This window comes from Echiichthys vipera (genome assembly GCF_963691815.1).
Source record: "Echiichthys vipera genome assembly, chromosome: 5".
Taxonomy (NCBI): Eukaryota; Metazoa; Chordata; class Actinopteri; order Perciformes; family Trachinidae; genus Echiichthys; species Echiichthys vipera.
The window spans coordinates 22,822,966-22,844,211 of NC_139830.1; the positions used below are offsets into that span (position 1 = coordinate 22,822,966).

The 21,246-nt window shown below is 39.1% G+C and overlaps 2 protein-coding genes and 1 pseudogene across 3 annotated transcripts; all 3 read right to left on the bottom strand.

Moving 5' to 3' along the window:
* Window positions 1-1,580: 1,580 nt before the first annotated feature.
* On the bottom strand, window positions 1,581-9,959 carry LOC310946763 (olfactory receptor 4D1-like; the record flags this gene model as incomplete). The annotated part of the gene is made up of 2 exons (XM_083913317.1): window positions 1,581-1,750; window positions 9,065-9,959. The coding sequence occupies 2 exons, from the start codon at window positions 9,957-9,959 to the stop codon at window positions 1,581-1,583; spliced, it is 1,065 nt and encodes a 354-aa protein (XP_083769443.1).
* Window positions 9,960-11,281: 1,322 nt separating this feature from the next.
* Window positions 11,282-13,136, bottom strand: LOC310946764 (olfactory receptor 10G4-like; annotated as a pseudogene). Its single transcript has 3 exons — window positions 13,121-13,136; window positions 12,930-12,990; window positions 11,282-11,992 (listed from the first exon to the last, which is right to left on the bottom strand). The product of its transcript is annotated as an olfactory receptor 10G4-like (transcript).
* A 1,686-nt stretch (window positions 13,137-14,822) lies between these two features.
* On the bottom strand, window positions 14,823-15,761 carry LOC310946765 (olfactory receptor 4D11-like; the record flags this gene model as incomplete). Its single annotated transcript, XM_083913318.1, has 1 exon — window positions 14,823-15,761. One exon carries the CDS (start codon window positions 15,759-15,761, stop codon window positions 14,823-14,825), a length of 939 nt encoding a protein of 312 aa, XP_083769444.1.
* Window positions 15,762-21,246: the final 5,485 nt, after the last annotated feature.

Consider the following 21,246-nt stretch of genomic DNA (forward strand, 5'->3'; position numbering starts at 1 on the left):
AAGCCTTGTTATTATCAGACTACACTAACCATAGCTGATAGTCAGAGGAGCAGATAACAACAGCTTTTATTTCTAGTCCAACTTGTGCATTAAGTCAAGATAACGACAAAAAAAACCCCAAATGTGTGTGAAAATATATGCCTGGAAATAAATGTGGCTTTCCCACTATCATTAAAGGTTTCTAACATGTTGACATGATTACAAGGCGGATTGCCAGAAGCAGCCATTTTAGCTGAGTGCAAGAACAGAAATAAATATAGAAAAGTATAGAAAGTAACAGAACTAAAAAATAAGATGTACGTAAACTCCAACATAATTGAACGAAATATGCAAGAGTATTTTGAGACATATGACATGATAAAGTAAGTGGTGCTGATAAAATGACAGTGGTGTGACTGATAGCATCGGAGACACCTCAAACTATTATAATAAGTGATAAAACTTAGTATGACAACATGAGATTTAGCAAAGTATAACTAGGAAGTAACTAGGAAGTAGAAATAGTTATTTGTTTCTGTTTGCTTATCTTTGTTGTATATGTGTATCTTCCTTTGCATTTGACCTTAACACTGTGTGTAGGTTAATCGAGGGCAACTGGAAACTAGTTTTCATATTTAGTCTGTTTTAAATATATTTTCAATCAAATGAATCCCTTCATGCTGCTGTGTATTGTACAGTAGGGTGATCAAATAAATCTAAATAATAAAATGCACCAGACAGCTTGATTGTTGGGCAATTTCCTTGTTGATGGTTTTATTTTAGGCTCATAGACTGTAGATTTTATACATGCAGCCTAAACTACAGTGTTTAAAACTGTGACTAACCCAAAGACTAATCAGAAACCATTGAAAATGTGTCTTTGCAATTTCCATCTCCATTCGTAGAATTACCAAAAGGAATGCTCTCTCTCTCTCTCTCTGAAATGACCTGTATGTGTGTATAAAATCTCCTGTCATGGGTTGGAGCTGGGGTGCCCAATTCCAATCTTGGAGGGCCACTGCCCTGGGTGGACAGTGACCCTCCAGATTTGGAATTGGGCACCCCTGGGTTAGAGCAAAGAGGAGATGCAGTATTCTCTAATATACTCTCAGACCACTTGAATTACATTATGTTGAAAGAGTATCATCACCATCATCAATAAAGCAAACAACCTTAATTGTATTTTATAGATTCCACAATGATGACTTGAAAATTAAGCAGCAGTACAGGACTGTAGTGAAAGGGCAATAAGTAAACAAAGAAATCTAATCAAATCAACTTTATTTATATGGCACTTTTCATACTTTGGGTAGCACAAAGTACCTCACAGAGAATAAAACAAAACAAAACAAAACATGAACAACAAAGAAACACCATGAAAACCCAAACCTCCCACTCACACAAATATACACAGAGATGCACAAAGACATACACACTCACGCACACACATAGCCGTATACAAACCCATACACACAAACATACAAACAACCACATACCCACACACATACACTACAGCAGCTGTCACTGAGGAGACATGGATAGGCACTGAGATCTGAGGTGAGGAAGAATCTACCTTTGGGGGCCGCACACACCGAGAGGAATCACGGTCCATGACTGCAGGGGGTGCCGCCACAGGGACCACCCCAGCCCAGGCAGACAGGAGGCTCCGCACCACGGTGTAGAGCTCTCAAGCCACCCGGCCAGCGTAGTCCACGGGACAGCACCCCCATCGGTGGACCAGAAACAACTGGTTGGCCCCCAGGAGGAAACACTGGAAAGCAGAGGGGTTGAAACAGAAAAAGATAAAGATAAAAGGTATAGAAGCTAAAAACTGAGGAAATAAAAAACGGAAAATGTATAAAAAAGACCTAATAAATAAAACAATAAAAAATAAAACAATAATATTAGATAATACAGCTTTGAAACAACGATTGCTACAAAATTAGTCAATGAAAGTAAAATACACCTCCCACCAGCAGTTTAATATAGTTGTATGGTGCTTCACAGGTTCTTTTTTGTATAGATAGGAAATGTGTTTTAAGAAAGTAACTGGTCTGGTAATGGCAGAGCAGAGCAGAGCAGAGCAGAGCAGAATGATGGCTATTTCACATTCATTTAGCTGACGAGAGTAATGATCAAATAATCAAAAACTGCTTCAAGTGCTACATTTTAGAAAGAGGGTTTTTCCTTGCGGAGCAAGGGCAGCAAACAGATTGCAGCATTTTGTTGGGCGGTAGCTAGAAGTAATGCTAGAAGTAAGGCAACAAGGTTCAGACACAGATCCTCTCTGAGTTACACTGTGAGTGTGGTCCTTGAGATAACTATTTTAAAATGTTACTTTGTTGAAGTTGACAGAAATTAAGTTTTAATTTGTTGACTTTGTGTTCAGTATTGACAATCTTTGCAAGAGCCTATCTAACAGGCTCGTCTCTGCATGTCAGACTACTAAAACAAGGATTTTACTCATTTGGTGCTCACTATTGCTAAAGCTCACTTTACTGATGATACTTTAATCATTTTTATCTACCCATAAACAGTAGCTTTTGACACAGGTGTACAATCTCGGTGTCTCACAAAGCAAACATATGGGCACAGGGCAGCTAATAGTGTGTCAAACTTGTCATTCTGAGTAAAATAAAGTGTATTTTAAGATTTTACTAATACTGTAATTGACAATACTATAGTGATATAACTAACACTTTGATCTCAAGACTTGTATATGTTGTGCTGTTGTATGTGTCCTTACATTATGTTTAATTATACATAATGTTATTATATGCTGTATGCAGTCGTTTTGTAATTCATGAACCTTGGGAAACAACTAAAAAATTTGCTTCTAATAATGTTTACGAGCATGTGACTAGTTGGCTGTGAGAATGTCATCACCCATCAGATGATCTCTTCTCCCACTGAACTTTGTTGCTAACACTGTGTAGTGGTTACTGATGCTTAGTTACTGTTTCTTTCTTTAACTTTGCTCATTAGGTTAATGACTTTGTTGTTGACGAAGTGTTGATCGGAAAGATGCCACTCTCAGCCCTCTGGTGTGATGTATCCTCTGTACACTGGTAATGAACCTCAAAGGATTTGGTGACACAATGCAGTAAACAGCTACTTTTTTGTTTTTTTTCCAACCGTGACACATATGAGCTTGTGAAAGTTAAAGAGTGGCATGCCTCTAAGTTGCACTTTATAAATAAAGAATTAAAGAAAGTAAAATACTTTATGAGCCATGTATGACAGAATATCTCACTCAAGTACGGTAAATGTAGACCACTCACAGTAACTAATTACATTTGGTTACAGGCCCAAAATCAACAAATAGCTAAAAAATATAGCACAAAACAGAGGGTACTTAGTTAGCTTTCGGTAATAAAACTACCTGTTTAGGTTTAGGCAATACAACTTTATCTTAAGGTTTAGGCAATGAAACTACATGTTTAGGTTTAGGCAATGAAACTACATGTTTAGGTTTAGGCAATACAACTTTGTGTTAAGGTTTAGGCAATGAAACTACAGCTTGAGGTTTAGGCAATACAACTTAATGTTTAGGTTTCGGCAATGAAACTATGTGAAAAACATTATAGTTTTGGTTAAAATACTATAGAACGAAATGTTAGAAAGTTGACTTAAAAAGTCACCATTTTAAATGGAACGTGAATTTTGCTCTTCCATGGGAAAGTTATGCATGTGTCTTACCCATCTACCACACCAACATTTCTCCTCGTGCAGAATTTTTATTTTTTTTTGTAATACTTCTTACCATCGTACTTCTCATCATACAGCCCATAGGTTAAGCAATTTAGAGCGGCCTTGATGGGTGACCCCAGCAAATCATCACAATAGATAACGGCCAACTAAGGCAACAAGGAGGTTTATAATGGGGCCACACCACCACATATGGTAGTGATATGCAACTGATAACACTAAATCAATCGTCTGGCAATGGTCGAATCACCTGTCTTCTTTTTAAGAAAGCTTTTTCAAAGTTTGACATACAAGTGAAAAGAGATTAAAATCATACTTAACTAGAATATGTCCCATAACATAATAGATGTAGGTCTTTTCAAAAGTAGTTTAGTTAAATATGCATTCACAAATCCATTTAAAAAATAATACTTAAGAAAGGTTGTGATATTAAAATTAGAGTAAACTATACAAACTGTAATTACCACAATGCATTTGTATACATCAGTTTACATCCATGTTAATCCAGACTTTCACAATATATGTAGTGAAGTATGCAGTGACTTTGAAGTAATTTAATAAAAGGTATTAAGCTTATTTTTTGGTGAAACGTGGATGCTTTACACATATCTTAAACCCAGCAGCACAAAGTACCACAGTGTCAAGATTAGATTCACCAATTCTGTATCCATCCAAATGTCATCCCTTCTGTCTGTGAGTTATAGTGGTCAATAATGGATGGAAACATTATGAGGTCATAGTGAAGTTTTTGACCTTTTGGATATGAAATGTGATCACTTCATCATTTTATCCTTTTTTACATTTTTTTAACTGTTATAATAGGCGTTGTAATTTGTGAGTTATGGACAAAAAATAGTTTTGTAAGGTCAGTGACCTTGACCTTTAATCTCCAAAATCTAATCAGTTTATCCTTGAGTTCAAGTGGACATTTATGCCTCATATGTAAAAGGTGTTCCGGAGGTATGAGAATGGGACAGACATTAGGTTACAGTGACTTGATTGTGCTAATAACAAGGGTTTCCTGAAAGTTACACAGAGAACCTTTAAGTAAAAGTAGCAATACTGAAATTTATAAATAAAACATTACAAATAAAGGTCCTGCATTGAAATTGCTGCCTAAGGTGCAATTTCATTGCAAAATCATCCCATGGTCATATTCTGCACTTACATACATAAAATAAGCCATCGAGGCTTTTTTTTTTTGTGTAACAACTATTAACGGAGGAATCCGGTAGAGCCGCTGATTAGCTCGGGGCAGCACGGTGAAGGCATTAAAACGGCTTTTTTTAAACAGCAGTTAAGAGTATTCAGCCTTCTTGGAGACCCTGAATGGAGTCCTGCATGGGGCTCCGGTAGGGGACTCCATAATTCTGCTGGGAGACTTCAACGGTCACGTGGGCAATGATGGAGACACCTGGAGAGGCGTGATTGGGAGGAACGGCCTCCCTGATCTAAATCCGAGTGGTCGTCAGTTATCAGACTTCTGTGCTAGTCATGGATTATCTATAACTATCACCATGTTCGAACATAAGGATGCTCATAAGTGTACGTGGTACCAGAGCACCCTAGGCCAAAGGTCGATGATCGATTTTGTGATCGTATCATCTGATCTGATCTATGTTTTGGACACTCGGGTGAAGAGAGGGGCAGAGCTGTCAACTGATCACCATCTGGTGATGAGTTGGATCAGAGGATGGGGGAAGATTCTGGACAGACCAGTTAAACCCAAACGAGTAGTGCGTGTGAACTGGGAACGTCTGGAGGAGGCCCCTGTCCAAGAGATCTTCAACTCACACCTCCGGCGGAGCTTTTCTGGCATCCCTGTGGAGGTTGGGGGCATTGAACCGGAGTGGGCAATGTTCAAAGCTTCCATTGCTGAAGCTGCAGCGGTGAGCTGTGGCCTCAAGGTCTTAGGTGCCTCAAGGGCCGGTAACCCTCGAACACCGTGGTGGACACCGGTGGTCAGGGAAGCTGTCCGACTGAAGAAGGAGGCCTTCCGGGATATGCTATCCCAGAAGACCCCGGAGGCAGTTGCAAGGTACCGACAGGCCAGAAGGGCTGCAGCGGGTGTGGGAGGAGTTCGGAGAAGCCATGGAGAAGGACTTTCGGGCGGCACCAAGGTGCTTCTGGAAAACCATTCGACATCTCAGGAGGGGGAAACGTGGAACCGTCCAAGCTGTTTACAGTAAGGACGGGATGGTGGTGACCTCAGCCGATGAGGTAATCGGGCGGTGGAAGGAGCACTTTGAGGAACTCCTTGATCCGACTGACACGCCCTCTTTTGTAGAGGCAGAGCTGGAGGCTGATGGGGAATCATTGTCCATATCCCTGGCGGAAGTCACTGAGGTAGTCAAACAACTCCACAGTGGCAAAGCCCCAGGGGTTGAGATTCGTCCAGAAATGCTGAAAGCTTTGGGTTTGGAGAGGCTGTCTTGGTTGACACGCCTCTTCAACATTGCGTGTAAGTCTGGGACAGTGCCAAGGGAGTGGCAGACCGGGGTGGTGGTTCCTCTTTTTAAAAAGGGGGACCAGAGGGTGAGTGCCAATTACAGGGGTATCACACTACTCAGCCTCCCTGGTAAAGTCTATTCCAAGGTGCTGGAAAGGAGGGTTCGTCCTATGGTCAAACCTCAGATTGAAGAGGAACAATGTGGATTCCGTCCTGGACGTGGAACAACGGAGCAGCTCTTCATTCTCGCAAGGATCCTGGAGGGGGGCTGGGAGTATGCTCATCCAGTCTACATGTGTTTTGTGGATTTGGAGAAGGCATATGACCGGGTTCCTCGGGAGATACTGTGGGAGGTGCTGCGGAAGTATGGGGTGAGGGGGTCACTTCTGTGGGCCATCCAATCTCTGTACACCCAAAGCGAGAGCTGTGTCCGGATACTCGGCAGTAAGACGGATATGTTCCCGGTGGGGGTCACAATGGTGCGGTGTTGCAGTCGCTCTACCGCACCGTTGTGACGAAAAGAGAGCTGAGCCGGAAGGCAAAGCTCTCGATTTACCGGTCAATCTTTGTTGCTACCCTCACCTATGGTCATGAAAGCTGGGTCATGACCGAAAGAACGAGGTCGCAGGTACAAGCTGCCGAAATGGGTTTTCTCAGGAGGGTGGCCGGAGTCTCCCTTAGAGATAGGGTGAGAAGTTCAGCCATCCGTGAGGAACTCGGAGTAGAGCCGCTGCTCCTTAGCATTGAAAGGAGCCAGTTGAGGTGGTCCGGGCACGTCCAGCTGGGAGGAGGCCTCGGGGAAGACCCAGGACTAGGTGGAGAGATTATATCTCCACACTGGCCTGGGAACGCCTCGGGATCCCCCAGTTAGAGCTGGTTAATGTGGCCCGGGAAAGGGTAGTTTGGGGTCCCCTGCTAAAGCTGCTGCCCCTGCGACCCGACCCCGGATAAGCATAATAATGAAGATGAGATGAGAAGACCATGGGATGATTTGCGCCAGAATTACACTTAAAGTAAAAGTATTAAAGCACTTTTAACAAAAGCACTTATAGTATCAAAGGTAAATGTTTCCCTGTGACTGGTATACTATTATACTGTATAACCATGTGCTCATTTGTCCTGCACACCTGTGACTGATCGCTCAATCAGCCCAATATGCTGTCAACTTTAACAGATTAAGTTACACTTTATGTGCAATAACAATTACTATTGCTATTAAGTGGTATTGCCTTATATAACGCTGTGATGATGATGTACTCAGAAATTATGAAATTACTGAGATATTATATTCCGGACGCTTTAGATCAGGGGTGCCCAATCCTGCTCCTTGAGAGCTACTGCCCTGCATGTTTTAGGTTTCTCCCTGCTCCAACACACCTGACTCGAATGTTTTTCAAAACTGTGACAAGCTTCAGCTGCTTGATAAGGAGCACATCATTAGACCCAGGTCTGTCAGAGCAGGGAGAAACCTAAAACATGCAGGGCAGTAGCTCTCCAGGAGCAGGGTTGGACACCCCTGCTTTAAATTAACATGTCCCAAAGCAGAGTATAGAGAGCATTTCAGCTCTAAATGTACACATTTATACTCCAGCCAACAGACATAAATATGAACTGTTTATTTGTAACTTCATATTTCCATCCTTCTTTTCCTTTGAACAGATTAATGTTTAATGTGCAATAGCTGCAAGAGAGAAATTAATTTTGGATTCAGTCAAATTACTCAGATACAGTATGACATGCTATGTCAATGTTAGTTTAATTAAGTTTAAGTAAAGTTTAATACATTTCAAACATCATTTAGATACACACAAACAACAGTATATTGTTTTATATATCATTTTGTTAACATGTGGTGTGCTTAAAAGTTTTAAATATTAAAATAGAAAAAATAATGTAGATGAAATGTTTAAAAACGTTGCAGACAACACCACCTAGGTTAAAAAGAGCCTATGAATCAAATAAAAACACAGGTTCTTTAAATTCAGGGTTGAGCAGAGTTAAAAACATAATTGTGTGAAAAGTTTAAAAGATTGATTACAAAAAAAAACCAAATTGAAATGGTTAACCCAGCTCCAAGTCTCTCCTAAAGCCTCACAGTCTCTTGGGGTCCGATCTGCAATCATCCAGGCGTCAGAGGAGGCCCTCAGTAACTCCAAAACACATAAGGACGACAGAAGAAACAGGGACAATTAGGAAAAACAAAATGTGTTGGGTTGAAAAGAAATGCCCAGGGTCTAAAAGTCCCAATTAAAACTCCAAACAGTCTTCTAAAGTAACCAAGAGGGGTACTTAGCTGGGAGAGGGGTGCGTCGCGACGTACACCCCTCTACAATCCCACGGTGCTTCCCCTCAACTCTGGCCAGAGGAAATCTCCATCGCCTTCGTTGTAGTCCACCCTCCCCCAATCTAGAACTCGATCCGTGCCTCCCCTAGGAAACAACACCTGCGTTTTTTTGCCACCACCTAAGCCTTGTTCCGCTGATTAGCAGCATCAGCTTAGTAAAAGGGACACACTGCATGCGGTTCCACAAATAAAAACAATCACAGCAAACAACAAAACTCAACCTGATATAATCAATAAAATCCCCACAAAGCAAACCAAATATGCACACTAAAAAACTGACCCTGTCACAAACACCTATAAAGGCATTATTGGCAAAGAAATGTTAAAAAGCAAATTATTGAGAAAATGTGTGGATGAATATATTTCAATTATATTACTTATAATAAAGACATTTTACATTTTCCAGTCCACCATTCCAAGAGACATAACACTGTACAAAAGACAACACAATATAAAGAATATAACATTTCATAATTTTAGCATAATACTTTAACCATCAAATTATGCAACTATTATAGTAAATTCATAGTTTACAAGAATCTACTGGGATGTCTTAACTTTTTTCAGTATCTCAAAGATCCTACTTTTGATTTCATTTGTCCTAAGACAGTACACCAAAGGATTCACAAGAGATGGACCAAGAATGGCCCCGACTATTAAACCCTGGCGAGCCTCCAAAGTTAGTACCACACCTATCCTTGTCAAGACAATGCGGACAAATAATGGACAGTAATAACAAGTAACCACAATTAAGTGACTCAAACAAGTGCTGCCCATTTTTCTTTTGTCATTATTTGAGGATAATTTCACAAAAACTATTATACAAATGTATGACAGGCAAATAAAAATGAAAGTGAATGATAAAAGAAAAAATGATATCATGGAAACCAGATTGAAATAGTAAGTAGGGTCAGCACAAGTAGTTCGTATTATGGCAGCATAGTCACAGAAACTGTACTTCAGCCTTGTGTTGCAGTGAGGGAGAGGAAGCACAGTTGCAGGCATTATAGCCACAAAACCACTGGCAGCAATCCACAGAAACCCTGTTAGGACAACAGTGCGCACATTTGTTAAATAACTGTGGTACTGAAAAGGGCAGCTTATAGCAATCAATCGATCAAGTGCCATTACCCATAAAGCAAACATCTCCATCACTCCTCCCAAGTGGAAAGCAAACATTTGAATTAAGCACGGCGCATACGATATTGTTTTAACCCCTGCAACTAAAACCCCAATCATTGTTGGACTGCTACTGGAGGTGTACAGTATATCAACAACAGAAAGGTTGCAAATCAGAATATACATTGGTTTGTGTAGTCTCTTGTCATAAATAATAAAGAGGATGTTTATCATATTGGCTGTAATAGTTACAACATAGGTAATCAAGATAACCACACCAACTATCAAAGGTCTTTCAGTTCTGTCAAAACCACCTATAACAAATTCTGTTACTTTGATTGAAGCATTCTGCAAAGGCATTTTAAACAAAATACTAAGTTAAAAAATGCAAAAAAAGTTGATAATAAAAAAATTTCAAAGTAAAAAGCTCGTTGGAGACATTGTAAATTATAACAAGTTGCATATTTTACAAAAATAACTGAGCACAATCAGACAGCTATCACTACTGCCAACAATGGAGTTTACCAGAGAGGTTTTATGGCTCACAAGAACAGACACTTTTCATTGGCAGACCCATCATCCAATCACATTGGATGTTTACATCAGGTAATTTGAGCTGGCAAGCTCATATTAAAGGGCAAAATCTGACTCAGAAATGAATCAGAAATATATTATTAAATCTCATATTTTATAGTTTTGGTATCAACAATTAATTTGAATTGTGATAACTTTGGCGATCACTTGGCGTTTTTAACTAGCCATCTTCAGGTTATTGTTTGAATTGTTTTAGTTTTGGTTTATTAACAAATAGGGGTGTGAGAGAACATCAATTTACTTGTGTGACGGCTTAGAGCCTGTTACCCGCATACTGGTGCTCTGCTCCTTTCATTGCAAGTCTGTGACGGAGATGATCAAATTACTGGGAGCACCTGGCCAGTAAATGTAGCAACACTGAAATTTAAAAATACAACGTTACAAGTAAAGGTCCTGCATTGAAATTGCTGCTTAAGTGAAAGTATTTAAGTACTGTTAGCAAATGTACTTAAAATGTCAAAGGTAAAAGTTTCCCTGTGACTGGTATACTATTATACTGTATAACCATTTACTCCTTTGTCTTGCACACCTGTGATTGATCGCTCAATCAGCCCTGATCTGCTGTCAACTTTAAAAGATTAAGTTACATCGAATGTGCATAGCAATTACTTATACTATTAAGTGTTACTGCCTTATATAAGCTGTGATGATAATGTACTCAGAATTAGGAAATTACCTTTGTCTTCTTTTCCCCAGCAGCTATCAGGACTGCCTTGTTAATTGCTTTGTCCTTAAATGGAGTGTGACATGCTTTACCAATGTTCAATGTTAGTTTAAATACATTTCAAACATAATTTATATAAATATAATTTTGCATGTCATTTTGTGAACACATATAATATCATTGTTGCCTTGAAAATATTAACCAGTAATGTGTTTTTTTTCTTTTAATCAGGACATCTTACATTTTCCAGTCAACAAACATCAAGAGACAGGCTGTTGATTTTCTCTGTCTGAATAAAACTTACAGTACAAAACATGCACAAAAGGCAACACATGATAAAGAATATAACCTTTCATAATTTTAGCATAATACTTTGTCCATTAAATGATGCAACTATTATAGTAAATTCACAGTTTACAAGAATCTACTGGGATGTCTTAACTTTTTTGCATATCTCAAGGATCCTACTGTTGATTTCTTTCATCCTAAGACAGTACACCAAAGGATTTAGAAGACATGGAGCGAGCATGAACCCGACCATTAAACCCTGGTAAGCCTCAAAAGTTAATATCACACCTATCCTTGTCAAGACAATGCGGACAAAAAATAACAGTAACAACAAGTAACCACAATTAAGTGATTCAAAAAAGTGCTTCCCATTTTTCTTTTGTCATTATTTGAGGATAATTTTACAAAAACTATTATACTAATGTATGACAGGCAAATAAAAGTGAAAGTGAATGATAAAATAAAAAAATGATATCGTGGCAACCAGATTGAAATAGTAAGTGGGGTCAACACAAGTAGTTCGTATTATGGCAGCATAGTCACAGAAACTGCACTTCAGCCTTGTGTTGCAGTGAAGGAGAGGAAGCACATTTGCAGGAAGCATTGCCATAAAACCACTGGCAGCAATCCACAGAAACCCTGTTAGGACAACAGTGCGCACATTTGTTAAATAACTCTGGTACTGAAAAGGGCAGCTAATAGCAATCAATCGATCAAGTGCCATTACCCATTAAAAAAAATCTCCATCACTGCTCCCAAGTGGAAAGCAAACATTTGAATTAAGCATGGCACATACGATATTGTTTTAACCCCTGCAACTAAAACCCCAATCATTGTTTGACTGCTACTGGAGTTGGAGACACATCGCGAGACATCATTCAATGCGTGTGACGTGTGACGTGTTACGGCGTGATGACGTATAGGCAGCAAGAAGCATTCCGCTGAGGCCCAGGTAGTGTAAGTACAAACGGGCCTGGCCTGCGGGGGGGGGACAAGTACTCTAAAGCACGGGGCGCGGTACGGATGGACAGTGTGAGTGCACCCTCAAGGACTATTACAAGGCAGCCAAACTTAGGCCTTTAATACGCTGGTGTACTCCTAGTTACAGGCCCGATGGAAAAATATTCAACATACAAAGGGAAAAGTATTTCCAGTCACAAAACAAAGGGACTGGAAATAGATTTGAGATTCTGTAGCCTGTAAGACAGCGATACAAGACTCCTAAAGCCTCACTCATAAAAACATATATTTGTTCATGGAGGCAAGCCACTGTGTGGTTCTGAATTGCCTGATATTGTGTCTGTCACATTGAAATGGAGGACAACAGTCTACAGGTGTTACTCTGAGACCAGCAAATAACTGACGTTTTTAATTGATAACGAACAATTCATCATTTGCTTTTTCCATTTTGCTGTGGAGCCATCCAACCAGAATAAATATGCTGAGAGACCACCATTAAACACAATGGATATTGACACATCCTCCTCAGTTTCAATTTAGGTACACATTGGGGTATTGTTCAAGTGCAATTGTTTACTGATGTGAGATGTATTATCAATTAGCATTATTAAATTAATTGTTCTTAAAAATTAACCTGTTCGTTGCAATGTATAGCATATACATAATTTCCCCACTGATCAGTTTAATATTAGTTTCTTTGTTATTGGTAGAAAGAAGGATATTAATATCTTCTGAGAAATAACGAACTTATAAGACATAAAAAGATTCCCCTATTAGTGGTTGTTATTTTTTTCATCTTGAGAATAACTAATGGCTGTAGAAACATCAGACGCTGCCGCTGGACCACCTGAGTCTCACAGGAGGACAGGAATTGACCCAGCTTGGCTAAAGGAGTAAAAGATTGTGGTAAAGCTAGCCATCACAACCACAAAGTGATTTCACAACCACTACAACTAAAGGAAAAAGGTCATTTCAATTCAGCTTCTGCCATTTTCAGTGACGTTGGCATTTGTACCCCTCTCAAGCGACATTATTAGGCTACTGTTAGTGTTTTGTTCAACTACATCATGAAATGTAGGTCCATTTTAGCTAATTGTTGACACTGTTGTTTTATGATGAGTCCCATTTCAAAACTCTTCTACATCACTGCCCACTAGTTAGCGTTCTTTATCACTGCACAGCTTATAGAATGGTATGAGGATAACAAAGGCTTCATTTTGTCCATAACCTACAAGTTTGGAGAGTTGGTGAATTTTCCTGTTTATCAGACTTAGACTTAGACTTAGACTTCTCTTTATTGATCCTTTGGGATGACTCCTGCAAGGAAATTGAGAAACCATAGCTGGTGAACACTCTCTGCTGCTACTACTAAACAGTGCTGCATGAAAGCACTGTAAAAAGCAAGACAGCTATGTACTATAAGTAACTGGCTTGTTACTGGCACCAAACACAGATAACCTCATTCATAGAGTCATAGGGGTGCGCCTCTGCAGAATGAATACATGGGAAACACTGAAGAGACTGAATATAGCGCAACATTCCTAACAGTACTTGCATAACTGAAAATGGTTCTGTTATCATGGACATGTGAGGACCATAATCGTGGCCAACCAATATCTACTTGAATGACAAACTTGTTGTTTCACCCAAGCCTACTTCCTATAGCCTTTATTGAATAGGGTCTATGCTTTCTTTCTGGGGTCCTGAACACAGATGCCTGTCTGTTCATACTTTGAGCTACAATGACTTTGGAGTCCCCCGACTTTTTCTCAAGAAGGACCATGATATTAAAAAAAAATTCAGTCTTTGGTTTATGACCAATACCTACCTACCTACTGTACATTCAAGTATCAATGTACAAGAAATGAACAATCTATCTTTTCATGTTGTGTTCCATACAATTTACCATCAAAAAGTATTGTCATGGATCCAGAGTGACATGTTTGTTTTAGGATGACACAGCAACATACATTAAATGAGTTCCAAGAGGAAGCTCATTAGTGTCTCATGTGTGTAATAAAAGTGCATGTGTGAGTGTAGGCCTTCCTGTCGTTGTATTCATACCTTAGTGAATTGTCATCTCAAAACAGTCTAATGCAGTGTTGTTTTCCCAAGAGTTACTGTACATATCCCAAACAAGCATTTCACTTATAGCTTTTGTTGAACGAATTCCTTTTTTTTTCTTACTTTTTATGAACATCAACACTATAGCATGCAATTCACACATGAACTGTCTTCATGTGATAAGATTTGGAAAAGGAAAAATATGAATGCTGTGAAATGCCAGTAGGAAATGGAAGAAATCCATCTACAAATTACTTTTGTCTTCCTTTCACAAGGAGCTATCAGGACTGCATTGTGAATTGATATGTCCTTGAATAGTGTGACACATATTGTGACAATACATTTCATGATGAACATGATTTATATATATCATTTTATAAATCATTTTGTGAACACCTATAATGTCAGTATTGCCTTAAAAAATGTTAACAAGCAAAGTGTTAAGAAAACGTATTTTATTTGTCATAATAGGGACATCTGAGATTTCAACAAACTTCAAGAGACAGGCCATTGATTTTCTCTATTTGCATAATCTTACAAGTACAAAACATGCACAAAAGCCAACACATAAAGACCATAACATTTCATAATTTTAGCATAATACTTTGACCATTAAATTATGCAACTATTATAGTAAATTAGTTTACAAGAATCTACTGGGATGTCTTAACTTTTTTCAGTATCTCAAAGATACTACTTTTGATTTCTTTTGTCCTAAGACAGTACACCAAAGGATTCACAAGAGATGGACCAAGAATGGCCCCGACCATTAGACCCTGGTATGCCTCAAAAGTTAGTACCACACCTATCCTTGTCAAGACAATGCGGACAAATAATGGACAGTAATAACAAGTAACCACAATTAAGTGACTCAAACAAGTGCTGCCCATTTTTCTTTTGTCATTATTTGAGGATAATTTCACAAAAACTATTATACAAATGTATGACAGGCAAATAAAAGTGAAAGTGAATGATAAAAGAAAAAATGATATCACGGCAATCAGATTGAAATGGTAAGTGGGGTCAACACAAGTAGTTCGTAATATGGCAGCATAATCACAGTACCCGTACTTCAGCCATATGTTGCAGTGAGGGAGAGGAAGCACAGTTGCAGGCATTATAGCCACAAAACCACTGGCAGCAATCCACAGAAACCCTGTTAGGACAACAGTGCGCACATTTGTTAAATAACTGTGGTACTGAAAAGGGCAGCTAATAGCAATCAATCGATCAAGTGCCATTACCCATAAAGCAAACATCTCCATCACTGCTCCCAAGTGGAAAGCAAACATTTGAATTAAGCATGGCACATACGATATTGTTTTAACCCCTGCAACTAAAACCCCAATCATTGTTGGACTGCTACTGGAGGTGTACAGTATATCAACAACAGAAAGGTTGCAAATCAGAAGATACATTGGTTTGTGTAGTCTCTTGTCATAAATAATAAAGAGGATATTTAAGATATTGGCTGTAATAGTTACAGCATAGGTAATCAAGATAACCACACCAACTATCATAGGTCTTTCAGTTCTGTCAAAACCACCTATAATAAATTCTGTTACTTTGATTGAAGCATTCTGCAAAGGCATTTTAAACAAAATACCAAGTTAAAAAAAAATGCAAACAAATGTTGATAATAAAAACTTCTCAAAGCAAAAAGCCCATTCAAGACATTGTAAATGATAACCAGTTGTCAGATTTTACAAAAATAACTGAGCACAATCAGACAGCTATGACTACTGCCAACAATGGAGTTTACCAGACAGGTTTTATGGCTCACAAGAACAGACACTTTTCATTGTCAGACCCATCATCCAATCATATTGGATGTTTACACCAGCTACTTCGAGCTCACTTGCTTAAATCGATAAGCAAAATCTGACTCAGAAATCCCATATCCGCTGGACTTGTCAGTGAACATCTGTAAATGTCAAAAACAAATTTACGGAGGCCCCCTTGTTGCCAAAGTGATTTGAAATACAATATGTTATTTTGTCAACTCAGCTTTAGGGATGTACATACCTTATAGTTTGCTAAATTTCCACATACACAACAATGATCCTTTTGAACAAAACTCAAAACCATCCTTGTTTAGTGTTGTACCCATTCACCATACTTTAATGTAAACAAAACTGATTAAAGCTTTAAAGCTGCAATCCTTAAGGATTGAGATACGCTGTTTCTAGGAACCTCATCTCCCAGAGTTCCTTTGGAAAAAGAACAGTGTCGACTGTATGATGTCAGTAGAATGGCAGCTCTCACCTCCGCGATGCTGCGTGATGTCTTCATATGATTCACATGTCTGTTGATCCGTCATTGTGAGTCAGCAGTGATGAAATGTTACTGCACAAGTCAGACACATCAGAGCGAGCCTGACTCGCAATTCAGACTTGAACTTTCCGTTTCATTGCAATTTTTCTTGACAGAAGTTGGAAGTTCCAGATTTCCAAGTACAATGGAACAATTGTTTGGCCACAGACAGTCCGATTGTTTCCTCAGAAAAGAGGCAAGTCCAAGTGCTTTCATTAGTGGGTCATATGATCACCATTGTTTAACCCTTGTGTGATGTTCATATCGTTGTTACTCAGCCAGTGTTTGTGGGTCTGATGGACCCGTTGCATTTTGTGGCTTTTAATGCTCACAATTGAACATTTTTATGTTAAAATTCTGAACAGTTACCAATTACAAGCAGTTTAAACAATATAAATGGTTAATATTTGCCCTTTACCTTTGTTAGGTCACATTTATAACTTATTATTTAAAACGTAATAAAGAAAATCAATTAAAATCAAGATATGAGTGGAAAAAAATGTACAAGTGAAGCAAGGTTTTTCAAAACTACTGACTTTTATTTCTTTGAACTTGAAATTTAACCCATTCAGGTGCACAACACAAGCTGAACACAAGAATACAGAGTAAACATAGTCAAGACAACACATCAGCCCCATTGAACACATGGCCTTTAGCCACTAGCCTATACAACACATGAGGGGCAGAGCTTTACTGTGTGTGTGTTGCAGAGATACTTTTTGCACTTGATGCATTTATGGTGTATTTTCCTGTCCATCTTGGGTCCGCACACCTCCCAACACTTCTTGTTGCTGGTGTTCACAACCTAGAATAATGAAAAGATCAAGAATTTTACTAACACCTCTCTTTCTCTCTCCCTCACAAGACATGAGTGCCAGACATGTACTGCAACAGCATCACACACTTACTTCAGGCTCTGCAGATTGTGGTTCTGTAGGTTGGGTGGACAGGGCACCAGCATTCTCCCCCTGAATCCACCTCACCATGTCTGTAGAGGCTGGCGTTCTGGGGATATGTTTTCTTCTCTCGATTTGTGGTCTCACCAATGCCTTTCCCAGATCCTCAAGAAAGAGCCGTCTTTTCTGGAGCTTCACTCGTTTCAACTCTGGGTTCAGTGCCATCCAAATGACAATGGCATTGTACACTGAGATGTCCAACATGTCAAAGAATATCACCAGTGGCCAGCATAGAGTCCTCCGTTTGCAGCTGTAGGCCGTCACCAGCTTGTCCATGTTGTCTACCCCTCCTATTGTGTCACTATAATCAATGATGATCTCTGCTTTGTGATGTTCCTGGTCACAGATTCTTCCATCCCCGTGCAGTGTACTCATGAGTACCACATTCTTGCCTTTCTTTGGCACATGGGATACCAGGGATGTGTCAGCCGTGTATACAAACTTGGAAGACTTGACAGGCCTATTCTTTGAAGTGAGCAGTTGAGGTGGGAGCTCTGACCTGTTTTTCCTTATTGTTCCCACCATGGTCAGCTTCCTCTTCAGGAGCTCCTATCCCAGTTTGTGCGAGGTAAAAAAATGAGTCCCTGAGACATGTCGAGGACAACTCTCATTCCTTGTTCTTTCTCGGGGGTCCTCCATCAGGTTTCCCTGTGTAGACTTTTAAGTTCCAAGCAAATGAGGAAGTGGCATCACAGGCATCCCATATCTTTATACCATACTTTGAAGGTTTAGATGGTATATACTGCTGAAAGGGGCAGCGGCCTCTAAATGGAATCAGTTGTTCATCAATGCTGACATTTGGCCCAGGGTTGTACAGATGGCGGAGGCGGTGCACCCACTTGTCCAACACTGTCCTCCTCCTGTCTATGCCTGCTCTGTATGTGTGTGTGTGTGTCTGTGGTACACAAAACATCAATTTCCACACTTCTATTAGCCCCGGGTCCAGTGGACCTGGACACCTTATATGTAATAGAAATGTGTAGGGGGGGTGTATGGTGTGTGGTCATTAAAAATGTCATCTGATATATGTTCTTCACAGAAAATGAGCCAAAGCCAGTGAGTCTCAGTTTGAAAAATGAATTAATCCTATCATTTTTGTTTTAATGAAAAACGAAAACGGGTCCCACAGACCCGAACACCACACAAGGGTTAAACTCACTCTTTGACGGATAGTAACCTAACAAACAATTCAATAGATGAAAATCTTACAGACTATAGCTTATTATAGCTTTACATGGGTCAGGAGACTTCTGGGGCACAAAATTGTAGTTTTGATTTTGTTAAATTTTCAGGCCATTAAAGAATTTATAATGGCTGTGTCTGTGGTGGAATGTTCAGACCGAGAGTGAGTGACATTAGTTAATGTTGAAGACTGAATGACTTTCATTAATGGGTCATATAAAGCATATGAATGGTCAGTGAATTTATGTTAGACTCCAATTTAACAGCGTATGCATATTGTGATGTTATTAAAACCATGACAGTTTTCCTAAAACTAGATTTAAAAAATCGCAATACATCAATTTCTTATAGTATTGCAAATTTCTTTAATCGTTAATCGTATTTCATGATATATATATCGTATTGCTGGATTATTGCCAATACACAGCCCTATAACCAAATACCTGCAATAGACATTAAATGGTATGAAAATGTCAAACCGGACACGATATTAGATACTCCAGCTATCAAAAGAAAAGGGAGAACTAGCTCTTCCTATTCTGAAAGACTATTACAAGGCAGCCAAACTATTAATAGGTTGGTGTACTCCTAGTTACAGGCCAGATGGAAAAATATTCAACAAACAATTGGATAAGTATTTCCAATCACAGTGTTGATTGGAGATCCATTAGACATAAAGTGGTATGAAAATGTCAAACCATGATTATAGTGACTAAAATCATCACGATTATCCGTTTTACCACAGTGTCGTTTAAATGTGCTGAAAATGTCCAAAACTTACTGTTACACATTATTTAAATGTCTATGCACACCGCTTGACAGTAATGTTACTTTGCTCCATTGTTTCCTGCTCTCCAGGCTGTATTCAGCTGATTATACACACACACATATGGACTTTCAGTCCAGGACCGCTTTTCCTCCCAGTCCTTTCACGTTAATGAGAAACACAGTGGTCTAGACTTCATGAATGCTTTATGTGCAAGTAATGCACAATCCATCTATTGTTATTGTGTTTGACGACTTAACAATTTCACATTAAAAACTTTTGTCATGGAGACCTGTTTGTTTTAGGACCATCATGATACTCAGAAGAAGCAACACAAATTAGTTCCAGGAGGCAGCTAATTAGTGTCTCTTGTGTGTGATTAAAGTAGTGCGTAAGTTGGTGTAGGCCTTTGTGTGTATGTCTTTGTACCTTTGTGAATTGTCATGTCAAACCAGTCTTATGCAATGTTGTTTTCCCCAGAATGTTCATATTACAAACACTGTTTTGCTATTCTTAAACTGATTTCTGTTTTTAAACTATTTTCAAGAATATCAACTCTTTGATATGTTTTCTTTTTTTACTGTGGCTTCTGAGTTAAGTTCCATAGATTTGGGGAAGGCAGAATATGAATGCTGTGAAAGTCCAAGAAAAAGTGTAATGTAGCCTGTAAGGCAGTGATACATAAGGCCAAAAGCCTCACTCATAAAAACATATACTGTTCATGGAGGCAAGCCACTGTGTGGTTCTGAATTGCCTGAGATTGTCTTTCACATAGAAATGGAGGACAACAGTCTACAGGTGTTACTCTGAGACCAGCAAATAACTGACATTTTTAATTGATAATGAACAATATCATTTGCTTGTTCCATTTTGCTGTGGAGCCATCCAACCAGAATAAATATGCTGAGAGACCACCATTAAACACAAGGGATATTGACACATCCTCCTCAGTTTCAATTTAGGTACACATTGGGGTATTGTTCAAGTGCAATTGTTTACTGATGTGAGATGTATAATCAATTAGCATTATTAAATTAATGGTTCTTAAAAATAACCTGTTCCTGCAATGTATAGCATATACAGAATTTCCCCACCGACCAGTTCGCACAGGAGGACAGGAATTGACCCAGCTTGGCTAAAGGAGTAAAAGATTGTGGTAAAGCTAGCCATCACAACCACAAAGTGATTTCACAACCACTACAACGAAAGGGAACAGGTCATTTCAATTCAGCTTCTGCCATTTTCAGTGACGTTGGCATTTGCACCCTTCTCAAGCGACATAATTAGGCTAAATGTCAACACTGTTGTTTTAGGATTAGTCCCATTTCAAAACTCTTCTACATCACTGCCCACTAGTTAGCGTTCATTATCACTGCTCAGTTAATAGAATGGTATGAGGTTAACAAAGGCTTCATTTTGTTCATAACCTACAAGTTTGGAGAGTTAGTGAATGTATTGCTGATCAGACCATAGCTGGAGAACATACAGTATCTACTGCTACTAGTACTAAAAGTCTTTTGTTTCTGACCAACTACGTACAAAGCAGAAGACTTTACTTATTTCCTTACCCGTACCTTGTCTTTAGTGCTAATTAGAAAAGTGTAATATGCTAAACTAAGGGACCATTGTAAACTTTGCAGTTCCAAGTAGTTTAATTTCTTCAAACTATCATCTTGTAATCCCCAACCCCAACAAATGCAGCTTTGGTGGTCTGGAATGAATGGTTAAGGCATGAACAATCTATCATTTTGTGTAATTAAAGTGCACGTGTGAGTATAGGCCTTACTTTGTTTGTCTTCTTACCTCAGTGAATTGTCTCAAAAGAGGGAATCTTGTTTTGTAAATATCCCAAACAATGTG